Source organism: Calliphora vicina, chromosome 5 (genome assembly GCF_958450345.1).
Source record: "Calliphora vicina chromosome 5, idCalVici1.1, whole genome shotgun sequence".
NCBI lineage: Eukaryota > Metazoa > Arthropoda > Insecta > Diptera > Calliphoridae > Calliphora > Calliphora vicina.
In genome coordinates, this window is record NC_088784.1 from 111,488,695 (window position 1) to 111,512,590 (window position 23,896).

Here is a 23,896-nt window from a genome sequence, read left to right on the forward strand (position 1 = left end):
ATACGTACTTATTGTTGCATTGAATCCAATGTGGAAAAATATATTTTTTCCTTTATTTCAACAAATGGTGGGCGGTATAGGCGTGGTCAAATATAAATAAATTATCAATTTTGGATTAAAATGCACTACATGTCATTCATTGTCTATTTTTAGAAAAATTTAAAACAATTCTATATCAAATGAATCTGAAATTCTATTGAATACTACAATTTATTTTCAGAATGTGATCTGAATATTTACTGGAACCAATATAAATATTTTAAACTATACGGTTCGAAGTCTTTTTGATTTTGATGGAAGCTGTAAATTCTGGGTAACGTCACTCTCATCTTTCGAGGCCGAATCCATTTCTGCATCACTCTCTAAATTATTTCCATTATCATCTTCATTTGTTTCTTCACGGTCTATAAATAAGTTTTTACTCCACCAACAAATTTCCGCTAGAACGGAGTCTGTCGAGCTTTTCCCTCGGTATCTGTAATTTAATTAGGCTCATTCGCCAAAATATGGCCAAAAAATTAGTTTTTCTCGAAAATCGGAAAATTTATATCGCAGGTACGGAAAATCTATAGGAGGTATTGACATATTTTTTCACATTTTTATTCCCTATTATGTTGTCAATAAATCCCCATGTGATGATCAAAAAATTCTAAAATTTGATTAACAAAATTTTTAAAAATTTGAAATTGGAGTTTAGAAACTGCAGTTAAAAAAATTATTTTTTTTTGGTTATACCTGCGAATAGGTTAACTGTATCCTATGAAGATAAAAACTCATATACAAGTAAATATGGATATATTTTAAGTATGAATAAACTTTTGTTTTAATATTTCTCAAAACATGTTAATTTTATTCCTACATTTCTTGTTCTAGTGGCCTGATACACGTTAATGTCCTGGCGATTTTTTAATAACATTAACATTTTTTAACCAATTTTTGTATTTTATATCTGTATAGAACGACAATTACGTACACATTTCGTTTTTTTTTAAATTAAATTGCAAAAGTAATTATTTAATAGCAAAAATTTAAAAAAAAAAACTTTGTAAATGCACAAAACTAAATCGAAAGTCGGCACGGGTTGCCCTTAAAGCTTTTGGTACCGTTTCAACATTACAAAAAATTTAATTCTAAGGGACACTCTAACATACGTATTATTCTTTTTAAATGTAAAATAAAAAAACAATTCTTTATCTCATCAGATTTAAGTTATCAGACTAAAAGTCACTTGGAGGGAAACAGAGTTCAATAAATTGTTAAACAAATGTTTTAAGAAAATGTTCCATAAATTGACTACAACAAATAAATTGTTTATTTCTATGGAAATAAGTTCATAAATATGTATGTATGTACAAATGTACATGTATAATAGATGCATATTTAGTATTTATATATTTATCTGGAATTCATATGTATTTATCATTTATTTATGAAAAAGTTTTTGAAAATTTCACAAGAAAACAGCTGTAGTTCTAATTATTTGCATATGTACTTGTTCCAGGACAAGTAATGATGATTTTCCAAAAAGTTTTATATGTTGTATATGAAAATTAACCATGATTAGCATTTATTTTTTTATGATAAAGAGTTTTAAAAATAAAATATCGATAAGATACTCACATATTTAGCTTATAAATTTCTACATACATAGATTTTAAAGGTTTGAAAGAATTAATTCTTAATTTATTTTTTTAAAGCAAATTACATATTGCTTTCCATAATTCCATTAAAACATTCACCTCGAATTAATTAATTGTATTAATTCCTTAGTTCTCCAAACGTATTTTCGTATATTCAAATTCATTACAAAACCACTATTCAAATCTATCACAAATAGGCTTAGATAAATTTTTTTCAATTCATTTTGTAAATTATTAAAAGTTAAAAATAAATTAAATGAAGAACAAATATTTTTGAAATTCAAAGATGAGTGAATTCTATTTAAATAAAAGCCTTTGAGTGAAGCTAAATAATTTGATTTTTGGACTAAATATATGTATGGCTGACGTTTTTTAATTCCGAATTAACATTTTACTCAATTAGGCTCAAATTGAATTAATTAATTAATTCGAAGCTCTGTTACGAGTAGATACATATTATAATTCCAACAAACACAAAAATATTTAATCCGTTCAAAAATGTTTACAACCCTCACCATAAGTGGTAAGTGTACATGTACTTGGTATGTATGTATGTATATCGTTAGCTTAGTGAGCAAATGTACTAAGTCCACTTTTTATGAAAATTGAGATTTTAATTAAAAACAAAAGTTACAATATGTAAAAATACACTGACAGATTGCTTAGAAAATATTATTTCTTTTTTCACATTGTTATAAAGTGATATGCAAATGTGTTAAGTAAATTTTTTGGTATGCAAACCAGCTAAGTCCATTTTTACTGTAAAAATTCCAAAAAAGTTAAAAGAAAATATTAAGGGCCATTATATCAACCTGCCTTTATGTTCGAAATAGTAAAAGTTAACTTTAAGGATACCTTTTTCTATTACTTAAAGTTAGTTACCTTTTACTATTACGAACATAAAGGCAAGTTGTAATAATGGCCCTAAATATATTTAAATGAAAAGTTTCATGAAATTGAATCGTGTTTTTATTTTTACTGTGTTGTGATGGTAAACGATTTTTGTAAATTCCGTATATTCAATATAGAGTTGTATTTTTGTTTTTCCAATGTTGCCGTGGCACTAGAGTTACTAATAGGGAAAAATTTCAAGGGCATATTATTTTTAGAAAAAACGCGGAAATTTCGGGAAAATATTAATAATTTTTGGCTTAATTTAGGATTAAAAATTCCGCTGGAATGAACAGATTTATTTTAATATTTAATGGAACTGGAAAAATTCCTTGAAATTACTATTTGGCAAGAGTCCTAATTTCTGTCTGGATTATTGAATAAACCAGGGTTTAAAATTAGTTAAACGTTTTTTACATTTGACTACCGACTGCGCAATAAATATGAATCGTTTTCATATTAATGTGCACAAATACTGAAAATATACAAACTATAAACCAATGCCATATATGCACAAGCTTCATGGTAGAAATATTTGTCGCAGTTTTTCCAAAAATATTTTGCCTTACAAAATATTTTACGTTGCAGCTAGAAGACAAAATGAAAATTTTGCATTTTTAAATCTTTTGCTGCCTAAATATATGTATATTTTTGGTTAGCAAAAACAAATGAAATTGCTTGTGTATAATATACAAAAAAATTACTACAAAAACATCATACATGCAAACAAATTGCAGCGTGAAAACCATAAACTGCAAACGATATGCGCAGTGAAAAATTCAAACAATGAAAATATGGAAGATGCTAAAAGTAGACTGCCAAACCATACGAAGTTGAAAAATGTAAAATACGAAATTGTGCAAAGTTAAAAATGTTTAAAGCGAAAATGTTTATTTTTAAAATATTTCCGCCGCATATATGGTTTTGTTTTGCCGCATATAGTCATTGAGTAGAAAAATGTGAAAAAAACTATGAAGTTGATTTGGGTGTACAAAATAAAAATTGTATTGAAATGTGTGTTAATAAAGAATTTTAGTGCAATAAAATAGAAGTTTTATTTTTTGAGGTATGTAATTGTATGTATTGTGAAAGATAAATTAAATTAAATAAGATTCTGGACAAAGGATAGCTATTGAATTTTTTGATTGATTGGCTTTTTTAATACGAATTCAAATGTATTCATGCTGGTGGTAATAGGAGTCCAGAAAAATTAGTAAGAAAAAAAATAATTTTGTATGTAAAGCGGTTAAAAAAGGATATATAATGCAACAACAAAATGTGACAACAACAGCCAAATACCATAAATAACAGGATCATTCATTTTATGAATAAAATCTATCATAATAAAGTGTTGTACATTCAAATGTTTCCTTTCGTAAAATTTGCAACAGGAGAACAAACAAAAAAATAAGCAGCATAGAAAATAATTGTGGAAGAACAATTTTATGTGTAAGATATAATGCAAAAAAGGCACAGGTATAATTACAACAGTAGCAAAAGGAAATTAACTGCAACAACATCAACTTATACACACAAGTAGGTAATTATGATATAAAATTGCTGGATGTGTGTACATACAACAACAATTTATGCAAAAATCATAAACAAATACATAAATAGGTTCAGTCGTGATCGTGAGTGATTTTGTAGCAGGAGAAAAAAGGATTATATCTTACACATAAAATTGTTCTTCCACAATTATTTTCTATGCTGCTTATTTTTTTGTTTGTTCTCCTGTTGCAAATTTTACGAAAGGAAACATTTGAATGTACAACACTTTATTATGATAGATTTTATTCATAAAATGAATGATCCTGTTATTTATGGTATTTGGCTGTTGTTGTCACATTTTGTTGTTGCATTATATATCCTTTTTTAACCGCTTTACATACAAAATTATTTTTTTTCTTACTAATTTTTCTGGACTCCTATTACCACCAGCATGAATACATTTGAATTCGTATTAAAAAAGCCAATCAATCAAAAAATTCAATAGCTATCCTTTGTCCAGAATCTTATTTAATTTAATTTATCTTTCACAATACATACAATTACATACCTCAAAAAATAAAACTTCTATTTTATTGCACTAAAATTCTTTATTAACACACATTTCAATACAATTTTTATTTTGTACACCCAAATCAACTTCATAGTTTTTTTCACATTTTTCTACTCAATGACTATATGCGGCAAAACAAAACCATATATGCGGCGGAAATATTTTAAAAATAAACATTTTCGCTTTAAACATTTTTAACTTTGCACAATTTCGTATTTTACATTTTTCAACTTCGTATGGTTTGGCAGTCTACTTTTAGCATCTTCCATATTTTCATTGTTTGAATTTTTCACTGCGCATATCGTTTGCAGTTTATGGTTTTCACGCTGCAATTTGTTTGCATGTATGATGTTTTTGTAGTAATTTTTTTGTATATTTTATACACAAGCAATTTCATTTGTTTTTGCTAACCAAAAATATACATATATTTAGGCAGCAAAAGATTTAAAAATGCAAAATTTTCATTTTGTCTTCTAGCTCCAACGTAAAATATTTTGTAAGGCAAAATATTTTTGGAAAAACTGCGACAAATATTTCTACCATGAAGCTTGTGCATATATGGAATTGGAAAATAGTATTTATATTTTTAGTATGTATACAATGAAATATTATCTTGTTAAATATTTGTTGCAGTTTTCATGTAAAATTATGAATTTTTTTGCAATTTTTTGACTAATATAGTAGTAATTTTAAACTCTGGAATAAACAATTGAATTGTGCTGAATTTGATATAGCACCATTGGTATGATATTTACATATGTCCGTTAAAGCGTGGGTCTTGTATCGGAACTGTGCACCGATCACTATAGTACTTGGTAGTGAATTTTTTTTATTTATTTTGAACATTGGCCATAACCGGTTATAAATTTCTACTTAAAAATGTTTATTATCATAAAACAGAGATTTAAGGTAGTTAAAGAGATTTTCAGAAGTAGGCCCATAACATAAGGTCAATTATAGGTCGATCATTACAAAATCTACATCTAAGTGTCTACAGGACAACAGTAAACAACCTTATGTATAATTAAAAATTAAATCCGAACAACCCGTGCTTAACTTTTTTTGTACTCTCGTTATTCCGAGTTTATTATTTGTTATGAAGTAAGGCAGTAAGTTATTTTAGGGAGTAAGCCTTACATGGAACCTATTGTCAAATTTAAAACGATTCACAATAAATTTGAAATGTGATTTAGTCTTATAAATAACGCAATCGATTTTTACGAATTCCCGGATTTTGATATAAATGACGAAATATTCATTATTAAAAGAAAAAAAAAAAATCAAAAATATTTCACTTTTTGTTATTAAAAAAATTATGTTTCGATTAAAATCGAAAATCTGGATCGTTTAATATTTTATGGAAAAGGAGAATAATTTTCGATATCATTTTTAATATTGCAATAAAAATAAGAATCGAAATAATAACCATTTATCGACTCTTTATCGTTCTGCACTCTACATAGGAAAACACACACATTCTCAACAATGATTATATCAAATTCTATATCGAATAAATTTTATAAAAAGTTATTCATTTTCCTCCAGAATACTGGGAGGATTTATTACATAAATCAATTTTTAAAAAGCTATCAAATATCTTAAAGTGGCTTGGAAAAATTAGTTTGAAGTTAAATTGTTGATTTCTGTTGTAATCTTAATCAATACCTTTTGTGAATTTTAATTCGATTTCGAAAAACGTTATAATATTTACAAAAATCGATTATTATAAATATTTTTGAACGAAATCTTACAGTTATATAGAACTTTAAGTTAAAATTATATAGTGGGAAACAAATTTGAAAATCTCACAATTCCCAAATACAAAATAATTCAGGCCATATTGGGGCACACACAAAAGAGGTTTTCATTTCTTCAATCCAGCTATGGATCTAATAAGTACATATATGTATATTTTCTTAATGCTTTCATTGCACTTTGATGATAATTATTTAACTTTTAACAACATATTTATGTATATTTGTGTATTGTATAAACATTTACCGAATAAATAATATTATTAGAGCCTGTTTTATTCTAACGGAACAAGTCAGCAAAATATCGTATTAATTATAATTAAAATAAAAAAAATAACCATGAGAACCTGCTTATGAGACAATTATTTATATGTATAAATTATATATAAGTATGTAGTACAATAAACAAAGTACATTTAACTTATTAAATGAAACGTTTTCTCTCCAAAGAGTATACAGTAGGGTGGCTAAATTTGTTTGGTCAACAGGCGTATAGCAAAAACGTAATCTACGAAAAAATACCCATGAAACTACCCGCCGAGAGACATAAAAATTAAAATTTAAGAAATGTTTAAAAACAATTCTAAAATCTTTATGTGTCTCTGCGGTCCATAAGTATCCAAGATAAAGTCGAAAATGGGTTAAAATTATTTAGATAATCTCATTCAAAATTGTATCTCCAACCATAATTACGAGTAAAAACAAAGAAAAAGAGAGGAAACAAAAGTGTGGCTCTAAATTTGGAATTTGGTTAACTATAGCTTAATGACGACCTATATTCGGATCAAAAATGTACCAATTTTGGGAAAATATCTGGAGAAACACAGTTATAAGTTAATAATTGTGTTATAAGTAAATGTCTTTCTCTAAATATATGTTTGTCTACAAATTCCGGTTATCACTTAAATGAAGAGCGACATATAAAATAATAATTAACATTGTTTAAATTTAAATACCTCCAGTTTAAGAAAAAAATAAAAATATTTGAAATAATTTATAATTGGGGTATTCACATGGTCTGCTATTAGTCATATTGTCATAATGTCCTAATATATTATAATAGTTGTTGTTGTGTTTTAAACAAAAAAAATCATTATTTTAATGCAAAACAATAAACATATTTCAAATAGTGTTATTAGTTTAGAACTTTTTTGTTTGAAACACAACAACAAATTTGTTTAAACTATCATAATATATTAGGACATTATGACAATATGACCAAATAGTAGACCGTGTGAATACCCCAAATAAATTTAGACATTTGGGGGATTCAAACGATCTCCTATTAGGTCGTATTGTCATAATGTCATAAAATATTTTTTTTAATTTAAATAAAATTTTGTGTTTTTTTTCAAACAAAAAAAGTTATAAACTAATAAGACTTTTAGAACTATGTTTATTGGTTTGTCATAAAATAACACTTTTTTGTTAGCAGCACAACAAGAATTTGTTTAAACTAAAAAAATATTTTACGACATTATGACAATACGACCTAATAGCAGACCGTTTCAATTCCCCAATTATACAAATTTTACTTGAAAATATATACAAATATTGCCATAACATTTGTCCAAAGTTGTATGTCTATACCAGGAGCGGATCCAGGGGGTGAAAAAAGAAAATGTATCTCCCTCTCTCCACCACAAAATTGTAATATAAAAAAGGAGGAAAAAATAAAGAAATTTTCATTTATTTCCCCTCCAAATGGTTGAGCTGGATCTACGCCTGAGGGGGTTATTGCTTAACGCAATCCGAAAACGGAATTGTTCGAAATTGTGTACTAAATACATTGTAATTGGAAACGATTTCCTTTTGAAACCAATTAGGGAGTAACCCGCCTGGTCTTTGCAAATTATACAAGCACAAATATGATATTGCATATTTTTGTTTGCCCTAATACATTTTAACTTCAAGGTCCAAATAGTTATTGCTTTTTTAATATCCACAAATTACGTACAAATGCTTACTTACCAATATCAATCACTTCGATCTTCTCAAACGGTACATTTTTGTTCAATTGAATGACTGATGTTGTTCCTGAAATAAATAAATAATTAATTAATCAATATTAATCCTTAATTTTATTAATTACATACCGACGCCATTTATTGTGGGTATATCCAGGATAGTATGAGCTGAGTTAGTCGGTATATGGCCATTTTGATCCGTCATTTTTAAAATAATTTTATTAAAACTTTATTGCAACTAAAAATAAGAAAAATTAAATTAAAGTGAAGTGAAGTGAATTTATGATTGAGTGTACATAGTTGTAATTATATAAAATTCTTTGCATTACTTTTTTATACGGTTGATTTATATTTAGACAACCTTTAATTTTTGCTGATTTTATAAAACTGACTTGAAATTCGCTAACAATAGTAGTGCTACAACAAATAATTAAAATAAAAAATAAAATAAAAAAATACTGAATGTCACTTCATGCACCTTTTCTCAAAATGAATTTTTAATATTTAATTAGCAACTTAATAAAATTCAATGTAAACAAACACACACAATTTTTTATATTTGTAGATTTTACAAATAAAGAAGTACAAAGAATTTTTAATAAAAAAATGCATGTAATTATAAAGTACATTTGCAAAAAAAACAAATATATGTATAAATAAACAATTGGATAGAAAGAAGTACATACTTTTACGAGTCTTCTGTAATTAAAAAAAAGTGTTTTAAAGAATTTTAAAAATAAAATTTTCTAAAGTGTAAAAGTAATTATTAAGTGTTTTTCTTTTTTTAAACTAAAATGTAATAAAGACTGTTATTAACACAAACATTAGGATGGCTCCAAAAACAAATTACTGTAAATGTAGCGACGATGAAGCGATAATATTTATCACATATCAGTGACTACGTTATGTTAAAATAGAACCATAGAAATATTTACTTTTCTTGTCACAGATTATTGTCCTTTATCCTCTTTATCACTCATATTTCCTCTGGTGGGAAATATGAGTGCTCACAGATTTTTGTCCTTTTTCCTTTAGGACCTCTTATTAACGAAATATGAGGGATTTTAGATTTTCCATATAAAAATCGATATTTGGTGGGAAATATGAGTGATCACAGATTTTTGTCCTTTTTCCTCTAGCACCTCTTATTAACGAAATATGAGGGATTTTAGATTTTCCATATAAAAATCGATATTTGGTGGGAAATATGAGGGATCACAGATTTTTGTCCTTTTTCCTCTAGGACCTCTTATTAACGAAATATGAGGGATTTTAGATTTTCCATATAAAAATCGATATTTGGTGGGAAATATGAGGGATCACAGATTTTTGTCCTTTTTCCTCTAGGACCTCTTATTAACGAAATATGAGGGATTTTAGATTTTCCATATAAAAATCGATATTTGGTGGGAAATATGAGGGATCACAGATTTTTGTCCTTTTTCCTCTAGGACCTCTTATTAACGAAATATGAGGGATTTTAGATTTTCCATATAAAAATCGATATTTGGTGGGAAATATGAGGGATCACAGATTTTTGTCCTTTTTCCTCTAGGACCTCTTATTAACGAAATATGAGGGATTTTAGATTTTCCATATAAAAATCGATATTTGGTGGGAAATATGAGGGATCACAGATTTTTGTCCTTTTTCCTCTAGGACCTCTTATTAACGAAATATGAGGGATTTTAGATTTTCCATATAAAAATCGATATTTGGTGGGAAATATGAGGGATCACAGATTTTTGTCCTTTTTCCTCTAGGACCTCTTATTAACGAAATATGAGGGATTTTAGATTTTCCATATAAAAATCGATATTTGGTGGGAAATATGAGGGATCACAGATTTTTGTCCTTTTTCCTCTAGGACCTCTTATTAACGAAATATGAGGGATTTTAGATTTTCCATATAAAAATCGATATTTGGTGGGAAATATGAGGGATCACAGATTTTTGTCCTTTTTCCTCTAGGACCTCTTATTAACGAAATATGAGGGATTTTAGATTTTCCATATAAAAATCGATATTTGGTGGGAAATATGAGGGATCACAGATTTTTGTCCTTTTTCCTCTAGGACCTCTTATTAACGAAATATGAGGGATTTTAGATTTTCCATATAAAAATCGATATTTGGTGGGAAATATGAGGGATCACAGATTTTTGTCCTTTTTCCTCTAGGACCTCTTATTAACGAAATATGACTGATTTTAGATTTGTCATATAAAAATCGATACTTGGTGGGAAAATGAGTGATCACAGATTTTTGTCCTTTTTCCTCTAGGACCTCTTATTAACGAAATATGACTGATTTTAGATTTGTCATATAAAAATCGATATTTGGTGGGAAAATGAGTGATCACAGATTTTTGTCCTTTTTCCTCTAGGACCTCTTATTAACGAAATATGAGGGATTTTAGATTTTCCATATAAAAATCGATATTTGGTGGGAAATATGAAGGATCACAGATTTTTGTCCTTTTTCCTCTAGGACCTCTTATTAACGAAATATGACTGATTTTAGATTTGTCATACAAAAATCGATACTTGGTGGGAAAATGAGTGATCACAGATTTTTGTCCTTTTTCCTCTAGGACCTCTTATTAACGAAATATGAGGGATTTTAGATTTTTCATATAAAAATCGATATTTGGTGGGAAATATGAGGGATCACAGATTTTTGTCCTTTTTCCTCTAGGACCTCTTATTAACGAAATATGACTGATTTTAGATTTGTCATATAAAAATCGATACTTGGTGGGAAAATTAGTGATCACAGATTTTTGTCCTTTTTCCTCTAGGACCTCTTATTAACGAAATATGAGGGATTTTAGATTTTCCATATAAAAATCGATATTTGGTGGGAAATATGAAGGATCACAGATTTTTGTCCTTTTTCGTCTAGGACCTCTTATTAACGAAATATGACTGATTTTAGATTTGTCATATAAAAATCGATACTTGGTGGGAAAATGAGTGATCACAGATTTTTGTCCTTTTTCCTCTAGGACCTCTTATTAACGAAATATGACTGATTTTAGATTTGTCATATAAAAATCGATATTTGGTGGGAAAATGAGTGATCACAGATTTTTGTCCTTTTTCCTCTAGGACCTCTTATTAACGAAATATGAGGGATTTTAGATTTTCCATATAAAAATCGATATTTGGTGGGAAATATGAAGGATCACAGATTTTTGTCCTTTTTCCTCTAGGACCTCTTATTAACGAAATATGACTGATTTTAGATTTGTCATACAAAAATCGATACTTGGTGGGAAAATGAGTGATCACAGATTTTTGTCCTTTTTCCTCTAGGACCTCTTATTAACGAAATATGAGGGATTTTAGATTTTTCATATAAAAATCGATATTTGGTGGGAAATATGAGGGATCACAGATTTTTGTCCTTTTTCCTCTAGGACCTCTTATTAACGAAATATGACTGATTTTAGATTTGTCATATAAAAATCGATACTTGGTGGGAAAATTAGTGATCACAGATTTTTGTCCTTTTTCCTCTAGGACCTCTTATTAACGAAATATGAGGGATTTTAGATTTTCCATATAAAAATCGATATTTGGTGGGAAATATGAAGGATCACAGATTTTTGTCCTTTTTCGTCTAGGACCTCTTATTAACGAAATATGACTGATTTTAGATTTGTCATATAAAAATCGATACTTGGTGGGAAAATGAGTGATCACAGATTTTTGTCCTTTTTCCTCTAGGACCTCTTATTAACGAAATATGACTGATTTTAGATTTGTCATATAAAAATCGATATTTGGTGGGAAAATGAGTGATCACAGATTTTTGTCCTTTTTCCTCTAGGACCTCTTATTAACGAAATATGAGGGATTTTAGATTTTCCATATAAAAATCGATATTTGGTGGGAAATATGAAGGATCACAGATTTTTGTCCTTTTTCCTCTAGGACCTCTTATTAACGAAATATGACTGATTTTAGATTTGTCATACAAAAATCGATACTTGGTGGGAAAATGAGTGATCACAGATTTTTGTCCTTTTTCCTCTAGGACCTCTTATTAACGAAATATGAGGGATTTTAGATTTTTCATATAAAAATCGATATTTGGTGGGAAATATGAGGGATCACAGATTTTTGTCCTTTTTCCTCTAGGACCTCTTATTAACGAAATATGACTGATTTTAGATTTGTCATATAAAAATCGATACTTGGTGGGAAAATTAGTGATCACAGATTTTTGTCCTTTTTCCTCTAGGACCTCTTATTAACGAAATATGAAGGATTTTAGATTTTTCATATAAAAATCAATATTTGGTGGGAAAATGAGTGATCACAGATTTTTGTCCTTTTTCCTCTAGGACCTCTTATTAACGAAATATGACTGATTTTAGATTTGTCATATAAAAATCGATATTTGGTGGGAAAATGAGTGATCACAGACTTTTGTCCTTTTTCCTATAGGACCTCTTATTAACGAAATATGAGGGATTTTAGATTTTCCATATAAAAATCGATATTTGGTGGGAAAATGAGTGATCACAGATTTTTGTCCTTTTTCCTCTAGGACCTCTTATTAACGAAATATGACTGATTTTAGATTTGTCATATAAAAATCGATACTTGGTGGGAAAATGAGTGATCACAAATTTTTGTCCTTTTTCCTCTAGGACCTCTTATTAACGAAATATGAGGGATTTTAGATTTTCCATATAAAAATCGATATTTGGTGGGAAAATGAGTGATCACAGATTTTTGTCCTTTTTCCTCTAGGACCTCTTATTAACGAAATATGAGGGATTTTAGATTTTCCATATAAAAATCGATATTTGTTGGGAAATATGAGGGATCACAGATTTTTTTCCTTTTTCCTCTAGGACCTCTTATTAACGAAATATGACTAATTTTAGATTTTTCATGTAAAAATCGATATTTGGTGGGAAATATGAGTGATCACAGATTTTTGTCCTTTTTCCTCTAGGACCTCTTATTAACGAAATATGAGGGATTTTACATTATTCATATAAAAATCGATATTTGGTGGGAAATAGAGTGATCAAAGATTTTTGTCCTTTTTCGACTAGGGCCTCTTATTAACGATCACATATTTTACTTTAGTTTGATATGAATTAAGAGAACATCCACCGATATACAGAAGTGAGGTAAATTTTTCCATCAGAGCTTAATTTATTTTATGACAACATTTTTATTATAGATTTTTAAACTAATGAATAAAATAAGGAGGGAATGAGTCTTATATCCAAACAAGAGTTTTGAAGTATCTTTATTCAAAGCTTTTAATCGGTACAACGTAAAACGTTCTTTTATAACCTAATAATTTAACCATAATCAAGAAATATAAAGGTAAATATCGATTCGATTCTCTTAAACTTTAGATAATTTGAGTTTAAGTTTCAAAGTTTCTGAATTAAGTGAGTAGTTTCACAGACAGAGAGACATACATATGTACATATATTTGTACATCATAAAACCATTTGTAGATTTTGTCAGTACTAAAGCATTTTAGTAAACCTTAAAAATATATGTCATGATAAGTAAGTTATATACATATGTACATATTCATATGTATGCTTGCATGAACATTCACGTTTGAACTTGAATTGTAAACTTGTATTTTCATTTGCTCATTCATTCGTATAAACAAATAATGATGGTCTTTACAATTGGTAAAACATTCAATTGTAAGAATTTTTCCCTTGAATTATACTTGGTATCAGCAATCCTGCATTATGGAAATATGAACTCAGAAGTGATGTTTGTCAACTTTATAATGTGACCACATGAAAATCAATAAAATATGTATTAGGGAAGTAACGAATGTTTGTTTGGCGAATGCCTAAACGTCTAATAAATAATATTGTTTGCGAATGAGAAATCGCGTGCGAATACTTAAAATCCATATCAAAAGGGCAAATAATAGAATATTATTAAATAAGTATGTGTATGTATATTCATATGTAAGAGTAGATATTTAACAAAAATATTTTTTATTTACATTTCAAGACAGTAAAATCTTTTTATAGCGAATAAATAATACGAAGTTGCAGTTGATTAATAAGTAAACACAGAAACGTACTTTGCTCAGGTAAAAAAAGTTATACTTAAATTAACTTAAGTTTTATTGATAGAGCAAACAAATGGCTAATTTACATTAGAGTTTTTATTTTCCAGCACTTTTCACATTGTGGAACATTCTGATGCTACTTAAAATTTCTACTTTCGAACAAATAAACACTTTGACATCAATTGGTTTATATTAGCAATTAATCAATGAACAAATTCGCTTGTGTTTGTTATGTGATCTGTATCATAGTGTCGAAAAGAAGTCTGTTTTCTATGGCAACACCATGATAAAGTGACATATCCCTTTCATATGTACATATTTAGAGCTAGAAAATGACTAGTTCTGTGTCAATTCCCTTAAAACTAAATTTTGAAGACCAAGAATTGGAGGCATTACTCCTCTATGAAGATTGTTGCAAAACTCAACAAGAGCTGGTAAAATCATTGGAGCTACTCATGCAACAATTTCAAAATGTTTGCGAGCAGCAGGATTCATCCAAAAGCAGGAAATTGGGTACCATTCGAATTGAAGCCGAGAGACCTGGAATGCTTGAACGCTATAAAACAAAATCATTTTTGCACCGAAAATGCATCCATTACGATAATATGAAGCGTAAGAGATCGTATGCGAAGCCCGGTCAACCAACCATAGCGCTAAGGTAACTATCTGTATTTGGTAGATGCAAAATGTTTCTAACTATTATGAGCTGTCGAGAGAGCTTTGGCCGACAAAACGCCCAAAATATGCGGCCAGACATGAAACCGTAATATTCCATGATGACAACGCTCGGCCACATGTTACAATACCTGTTAAAAAGTATTTAGAATTAAGTGGTTGGGAAGTTTTGCCCGCTTTATAGTCCAGACCGTGCCCCGTCCGACTACTATTTCGATCGATGCAGAACGCTATCTCTGGGATACGCTTTACTTTGTTTTTTTTTTTGCTTATTTTGAAATTTTGCTTATATCCGAGGTGCGGAGTTTTATTATTACAAATTTAATATTATATATTTATAAATCGGACTATAAATAACCGGACTATAAATTACCAATTTATTTCCATTTTTTAATACAGCCACTATGCAAATTGATCTAAAGAACTGTTTCACGATGTCGAAAGAAAAATGATTCGAAATTTGTATGAAAACTATTCGAAAGAATTTTAAAAACTGAGTGTTTTTCATACAAATTTTTTCGAAATTTAAGGAAAAGACACTAGAACTTGTGTTTTTTATGTATTCGCACATTTTTTTATTATTAAAAAAACATTTAAAAATTTGTTTTATTGTGTATAACGCTACATACTAACGTATATATCTACATATATATTTTATAATGTAAAATAATGCCAAAATTCAAATAAATAACAAAATATTTATATGGACATGATAATGAAGTTACTTAAGAAACGAACGTCACGTATGATTTGATTTTGAAAGTACGAATACGTTACAAACTAGTACACCCATCCAACAAATAAATATTTATAAATAATGAAATGTTTATTGCACATCCAAATACCTAGTTACACTTAATTATAATAAAAATCAAAAATACTTTATTTGAAATATTAAATAAAAATACCAGCAACGAAATTAACCACTAAAAGCTACATTTTAATTAAAAATATAGTACATTTTTAACTTATACAGAAGTATTTAATGAACACCAATCTTACTTGCAATACACTCACTCTAAACTCACTCACTCACTCACTTTGCCTTGTACTTGCACTTGAAAACTCTATTAGGGGATTTGTTGTACACTTAATAATCTAAAAATTGGCTTCTTTATTTTTTTTTTTTTTTTTTGGTTTCTTATAAAAAGTTTAGAAAATCAGCAATTTGATAATTCTTAATCGCTGGTTATCACAAAGTTTTTATTGAATTGTACTGAATTGAATAGAAATAATTGGTTGTTTTTTTTAAAGAACGACTTTAAATGTTTCCTTTGCGCTATCACATTTAAAACTAATGTTGTTACTGTTAGACTTTTGTTGTTTTGTTGTTGTTAATATGAAAACAAAACAGACAACAACAATTCTCTCGTTTCGTTTTAATATTGTATCGTATCGTAAGTACTTTATTTACATACAATAATACACACATTCATTCGTACATCTACGAAATATTTATTTACATATGTATGTTTGTATGTATGTAGATATGTATGTACCCAGCAGTTCTAGGAGACAGTACCGAACTAGTGATTTTACCCATCATTTAGGGTGGGAGCTAGTTACTTCAATAGCCACGTGACTAGTCATTTTAACACGAGCATGTCCTAAGCAGGGGGTCAATTGTCTCTTGTTGATTACAATGGGACTGTCCGATAGCTGGTCCAAAGTAGCCAACGCATTGAATTCACATAATGGTTACATAGCGTCAGTTACCTTACTAGCTTTGTAACTTGGTTACTTGATCAGCTACTTGACTAGTTATTTTAACTCGTGCATGTCCTAAGCTCTTTTGATTACAATGTGACTATCGGATAGCTGATCGAAAGTAGTCAACGCTTCTGGTGGGTAAAATAAAGTGCAGTACAAAACAAAAGTTTGAAGTGACTTCACCATAGGTTACTAAGAGACACTAAAGTAACTATTGACTTCATGCTATGTTACATGGGATATCAGTATACTTAAGCAAAAATAAAAATAAACTGTATGAAAATTATATTAACACAATTTGTAAAAAACCAGTTTGTACGAATTACTCAAAAAACGTTTAAAGTGACTACACTCTAGATTACTTAGAGACACTTAAGTGACAATTGTCTTCACGCTAGATTACTTGGGATGCATAAAGTAACCAATTGTCTTCTCTCTGCACTCTCTGCAAAGTGCACACACGTGTCAAATGACCAAAATATATAAAATGGAGTCAGCCAAGTGATAAGACATTTGTGACAATTACTGTCTTTAAGGGATACATACATTGACTACTTGCTTAACTGCTGGGTATATATTTTTACTTAATTGTATTGAATTAACTAAATACATATGAATATATGTATGGATGGAGTATTAGAGTGGTTCATCGTTATATGGAAATTTCTAAAGTACTAAATTATGGAAGAGTTAATCGTTTGCAAACTCTGGGACGAAATATTAGACTGGTCCGAAAGGTCCCTATATCTTAAAAAAAAACACAGGTTTTCACAAAATAGATTTTGTTTTGCAATAATTGTAAAAATTTAAAAGAAAAACAAGGTAAATATATTTTTAAATGGAATATGCTTACTAATGATGTATTCGGATTTTCAAATTCTCATAAAATGTAACCACAAACAGTTTTTGGCCTCTACGAAAATTTTGAGTTAATATCCTCTTGTTGATCAAGTGCGATATATATGTATGTATGTATATGGGGATTGATTTCATGTCAAGTGAACCAACTTTTGAAATCGATGTCTTCCGATTTGGTACACATTTTGCTAAGAACATTAGGTAATAAGTTACATGGATGAGAAAAAACACCTGAAAGTTATCGAACGATCTTGTTGAAAAATTGTGTCTGAATTACTATCCAACAGAACTAATTTTGGTGCAAATTTCATCCTGGTTCACTTGACATTAAATCCCGCATATACTTTTAAGTTTCAATTTTGACTTTATTTCGTTTTTTTGCAATAGTTTTTATTTAAAACATTATTTTATTTCTAATTAACTCCAAATTAATAATACGTAAAAGCGTTTGAATGATCAAATTATTCTTCAATCAGTCAGTTTTTTAAATTTATTTTGTAAATGATTTATAACAAAAATATAACAAATATTTATCATAACAATAAATAACGTTTGTTGTCAAGACAAAGTTGTCTGAGCAAAAGAGTATACATGATAATTTTTTATCTTGACAACCATTTTGACGTTTATCATGATATAAATTTATCAGGTATAGACAGGGGGTAATTGATTGAAGAAAAATATTTTAATTAAATTTTTATTAGATTTTGAATTAACAAAAATTTAATCATTCATTATTATGAATTGATTGAAGAAAAATATTTTAATTAAATTTTTATTAGATTTTGAATTAACAAAAATTTAATCATTCATTATTATGAATTCATTTCAAATAAAGACTTTGAGAAGAAGAATTTTTTTTATTTTTTTATTTCGAAAATCTGGTATGGAACTTTCATACGATACCAAAATAGATAGCATCGATTCCTTAAAGATCAACTAACAAAAATATTGAAAAACGCTGTTTCAAAATGATGGAAGTTTTCATATTAGTTGGAAATTTCAATATTGAAAACTTGAACTACCCTAATGTATATACAAACACATAAATACATACATACGTATGTATATGATATTTGTTTGTAGTCGATATTCCAGTCTATCAACGTCAATGTTGGCAGAGTTAATAAACAGACGAATAACTCTAACATTTACTGCGAATTACATTGAGAGGTGTCATGCAGTCGTGTTGGGAAGTGTTGTTTTGTTAATCACTTAACTGGGACTAACAGTTCTAAGTTGGAAGGATGTATGTATGAATGTATGTATGTAAGTAACAACAAGTACAATATCAAAAGTATCTGCTAAGAAGAAGATTCGCATTCAATAAATTTGATACCTAAATTACTTACAAATTTTTGATCTGGAAATTCTTAGTTGAATTTAATTCAACATTATGGGATTATAAACTAAAGTTAGGATCACACATGGCAAATATTTACTCAAAAAAGCTTAACCACTTTTTAAGCACAAATTTGTTTGACGTGTTTACTCTTACAAATGTTTTGTAAGATCAAACAGCATCAAATAAAAGAAAACTAAATTTTTTGTTTTGAATCATCCTAAGTAAAATAAGGTTTTGAAATAAGTAAAAGAATTCAAATGTATTTTGTTTAATGGTTACGTCTTTGTCGTCAAATATTTGTCATGTGTGAGCCTACCTTAAGTAATTCACATTTTAACAACATTAAACCAATATTTATTTTAAAAACGAGTAGATATATTAAAGAATGTTTAACAAATTATTATTGTCAAATATAAATACATATGAAATTCAAATGACTGTTAGGCATTTAAAGGGTTAAGAAACATCTTGATTTATAATATAAATACATACTTATGTACATCATGCATAGTGCGTGCGACATTGGGCCGTCTACTATTATTAAAATGTTTTTCTATATAAATACATACATACATACATATGTATGTATGTATACTTATATACAGGTATACAGAGTATGTATTTCGCATTCATATCGTTCCCTTATGCTCAATTTTTACTTAAATTAATTTCTTACTCACCCGTAATACACCTGCTGATCATTATTCTATAAGTCAGCCAGTACAGCACGCTTAAACCTAAAAACTATATTTCACTTAGGGTTAGTTATTGACCAGTAGCCGAACTATAAATGTATGTATGTAAATATGTTCTGAATTTTAATTTATAATTATCCAGCGGGAAAAAATTCTAGGGCTTCACTTTGTAGGCCTTATAAAGGACATGTTTACACATTCTATAAGATCAGATACTCATTACACTCTTCCTTCAAAATTTCATTAAAAATCTTTATTTAAGATACAAACATTGGTTTTGAAATGCTTATTGTAAACCGTTGCATGAAACCAGAGGAAGGTAAAAAATCAACTAAAACATGTAGTATTTTAAAAAATTTGATATTTTCAAGTAGTTATTTTAATATATAAAACTATACACGTGAAACTTTAAAGTCCATTCTTTAGGTTTTATATGCTGAATTCATTAAGAATATTTTCCTTAATAACTCCTGACATGCCTTCAACGGAAGACCTACTTATATGTCTTCTTAAGAAGGCCTTCTATCAGACCTTTTACAGAAGCGTGTAACCAAGGCATTGGGTTCCAATGTCACGCCATGCCAATTATATTAGCTTTTAGCTCGTTTGAATGGTGATACATTACCAAGCTGGCGAATTCGTTATCAGTAAGTTATTAGAGTTGAGAAAATTTAACAGGCGGACATACAGACATCGTTAAATCCAATCCATTTTCTATGTGGAACCACTATATAGATACTTATACATGTATTCTATAGGTTGGCATGAATCAGACATGGATCCACGTCAACCATTTGGGAGAGGGACCTGGTTTAATAAAGTAAAATTTATTTTACATTTAGCTTTTTTCCTTTTTTATATGAAAACTTTTCGGTTTGGGGGGAATTTCCTTTTTTCACCCCTTGGATCCGCACCTGGCAAAAATGAATATTGTAGAAATGACAAATGCAATAACAAATTAATACTCTTTCCCATAGAGAAACATAGAGCGGAAACTAGAAAAAAACTCAAACAAATTACTAAAAATAATCACACATACGAGTGTTGGTTTTGTTTTTACATATTTTTTTACTAATACATTCTCACCACTTAGGTTTCTGACAACTGAGTTAGGTCTTTGAAAGGAGAGTTTCCGCTCTATGTCTATTCTCTATGCTCTTTCCTCTTATATCGATAATATACTAATAATTCTTGTAAACAGATTTGTATTATTATTCCTTTTTTTAATTAAAAATATTTGAATTTTAAACCGGTTACATTATTGTTTTTAAACGTAGAGCTTTACCCAAACAGTCTCTAAATCCATGACAATGATTTTTATTTGTTTGTTTACAATAGTAACTAAATGAGTATTAGACCTGTCCTTAAAAAATAGTTCTGGTTTGAATGGAACTTATTTTATTCTTTAGTAGCTATAACTAAATGCTGGAAATTGGATAACAAGAAAACCCATGCCGAAAAACGATTGAAAGTTATAAAATTGGGTAAAAAAATTGTACTGATGTTGATTTCGTAAAAAAAAAAATTCAAAAATTCGAATAATCAATCACCCTAGTAGTATTCATCTTAGTAAATAAAAACCAAATACTTTCAAACTAAACAGGTTCTATTCAAAATAGCACCTATCATTTTCTATTGCAATCAAGTTTTGTTACCAATTCAAAATGGTAACACTGTTTTAGCATATTTCGGTTGCGGTATTTCAGCAGTAACGGTATTTTATTGGTAACGGTAATTTCGACCTGACTTGAATTTAAAAATATACAAACATTTTTAACAAGTTGACAAAGGTCGTAATACATTTATTACTATAATTCCCTTTTCACAAGAGTCTAGTATTTCCCCGACTTTTTCCATTCCCGGGAAATATTAAAAAAACTCTATTCAAAAGTTTTCAGTTTTGTTATAATTTTCTCAACGTCATAAAGTTTAGTATATTAATATACAATACTACTTTTGTTATCAAACATATTTATGTATATTAAATATGAATTATCTTGTGTTTCCAATTAATTTTATTTCAATGATTTATTTATTTTTGTTTGTTATATTTTTATACCCTTCACCTTCGTGAGAAGGGTATATGTATATAAGTTTGTCATTCCGTTTGTAATTTCCACAATATAATTTTCCGACCCTATAAAGTATATATATTCTGGATCCTTATAGATAGCGGAGTCGATTAAGCCATGTCCGTCTGTCTGTTTAAATCAACTTTCCGAAGCGCCCAAATTACTTACATACACGATTCGGCTCGGTTTGCTATTTAAAATCGAGGAAATCGGTCCACAAATGGCTGAGATACATATAAGGAACAAACCAGGACAACCTCGATTTTTGACCTATATCTGGATTACTAAGTCATTAATATAGACAATATGGATATCTAATAATAGATATATCAAAGACTTTTGCAACGACGTTATAGTAAGTTGGACCTACAATGGGTCAAAATCGGAAAAAATATTTTTTAACCCGAATTTTTTTTACAAAAAGTTTTTTTTCGCTAAATATTAAAAAAAAAAATTAAAAAACAATTCGAAACATTTTTTTCCAAAAAATTAAAAGAACTTTGGAAAAAAAATAAATTTTGTTTACCTAAAAATATTTAAAATTTTTATTTTGAAGTATAATTTGGTGAAGGGTATATAAGATTCGGCACAGCCGAATATAGCTCTCTTACTTGTTATATATGGAGATTTTCATCTCATTTTGAAACCGATGTCTTCCGATCGGGATGAAATTTTAAAGTTTTTTGGTCGGTTAGTGGGATAGATAGATCTCCCACTCGCATTCACTAAGCGACCAAAAAGCTCTTAAAGGAAGACCTAAGCTTTCTATTGCAAAAAGTCAAGCAAGTTTTTGATTTTGCCAAAAAATCGAGACCGATATCGGTTTCAAAAGTTGTGTCCCTTAGGATGAAAACCCCCATATGTAAATATATTTATGAAATGAATTGTTTAATATTTTTTTAATGTGAAACAAAAATCCCGAAATATCCAAGATTTGACATTTTCAAAATCCTGAATGTCGGGATTGAAAAATCCCGTTTCGTTTGGCATCTCATCACCTACAAAATATTGTGGTAATGATCGTAAGCTAATTTGGTTTTTGTATTATTTCGATAGTTGAGCTGTAACGGTAATTTAGAGGTAACGTAGGCTTAGCGGTAAATTTAAACAAAATGTCACTTTAAGCCAGTCATATTCGTATAAATTTTAGAATAACAATTTCTATAGAAAAAAGAAAACAAAAATTATTTGCGTTTCTTGTGTATAATTTATTTATTAAACATTTATAAAATTATGTTTTTGTTTTATATTAATATTATTATGAATTATCAATTAAGTTGTTGTTGTTATTATTATTATTATTTGTTTGTAATAAAATAACTGCATGTATAATGTAGTAGTTGTTGGTAGTTTGTTTCAAACACAAATCAATCAATAGAAAATCTTTATTTTTACAATACACATTACATTTATTACACAAATACAACTTGTACATATGGATATGTACATAGTACATGTGTATTTAAAGTGTATAGATAGATAGATAGATGAATGAAGTGTTTAGGATGTAACTATTTCTAAAATTAACTATTAGATTTAATTCAATCGGTAGTAGATACATTTACATACGAATCAAACAAGATTTTTATGCAAGAATGAGTGAGTGAGTGAGTGAATGCATGAATGAATTAATGCATGTTATATTATTTGTGTGTGTAAATCTACTTGGATGAATTAAAACTAATTTTAATTTCAATTGTTGCAATAAATGCATTTCTTCATTTTTATGTATGAATGTATGTAATGATGTATGTATGTTCATTAATATTTGTTTATTATGTATTAATAATTATTAATGAATGGATTAATGAAGAAATGAATTTAATATAGAATTAGCATACAATTCAATTAAAAATGTCTTATATTTATGTAAGTATGTATGTATGTATGTTTGCTTGTTTGTTTGTTTGTAAGAATGTTAATTACATATTTATGTGTTATGTGAAATACATTAATTATTTTTTTAAAAACTATATTTATTGAATTAATTTTATATTTTTATGTATTTTAATTATGTATGTTGTATAATATATAATATATTTATTTATGTATGTATTTAAGCTTAAGTTTTTTGAGTTTACTTTATTTTATAAGAACCTCTAATAAGATTATATTTAACACCTGATGAAAGGTTTTAAACTTTCTTTGTTGTT

General features: G+C 28.2%; 1 protein-coding gene across 4 annotated transcripts in view; it reads right to left on the reverse strand.

The window, feature by feature from the left end:
• The window catches only part of Aldh-III (Aldehyde dehydrogenase type III), a 32,034-nt gene extending 23,375 nt beyond the window's left edge, over window positions 1-8,659 (reverse strand). For 2 of the 4 annotated variants that reach the window (XM_065513641.1, XM_065513642.1), the window contains exons 1-3: window positions 8,644-8,659; window positions 8,444-8,552; window positions 8,319-8,384 (exon numbers count right to left, since the gene is read on the reverse strand). In XM_065513641.1, coding sequence (XP_065369713.1) covers window positions 8,319-8,384; window positions 8,444-8,519 — 142 coding nt within the window. In that variant the 5' untranslated portion in view covers window positions 8,520-8,552; window positions 8,644-8,659. Of the gene's footprint in view, window positions 1-8,318; window positions 8,385-8,443; window positions 8,553-8,643 lie in introns of those variants that run through there. The other 2 variants (XM_065513643.1, XM_065513640.1) reach the window with 1 other exon arrangement.
• Window positions 8,660-23,896: the final 15,237 nt, after the last annotated feature.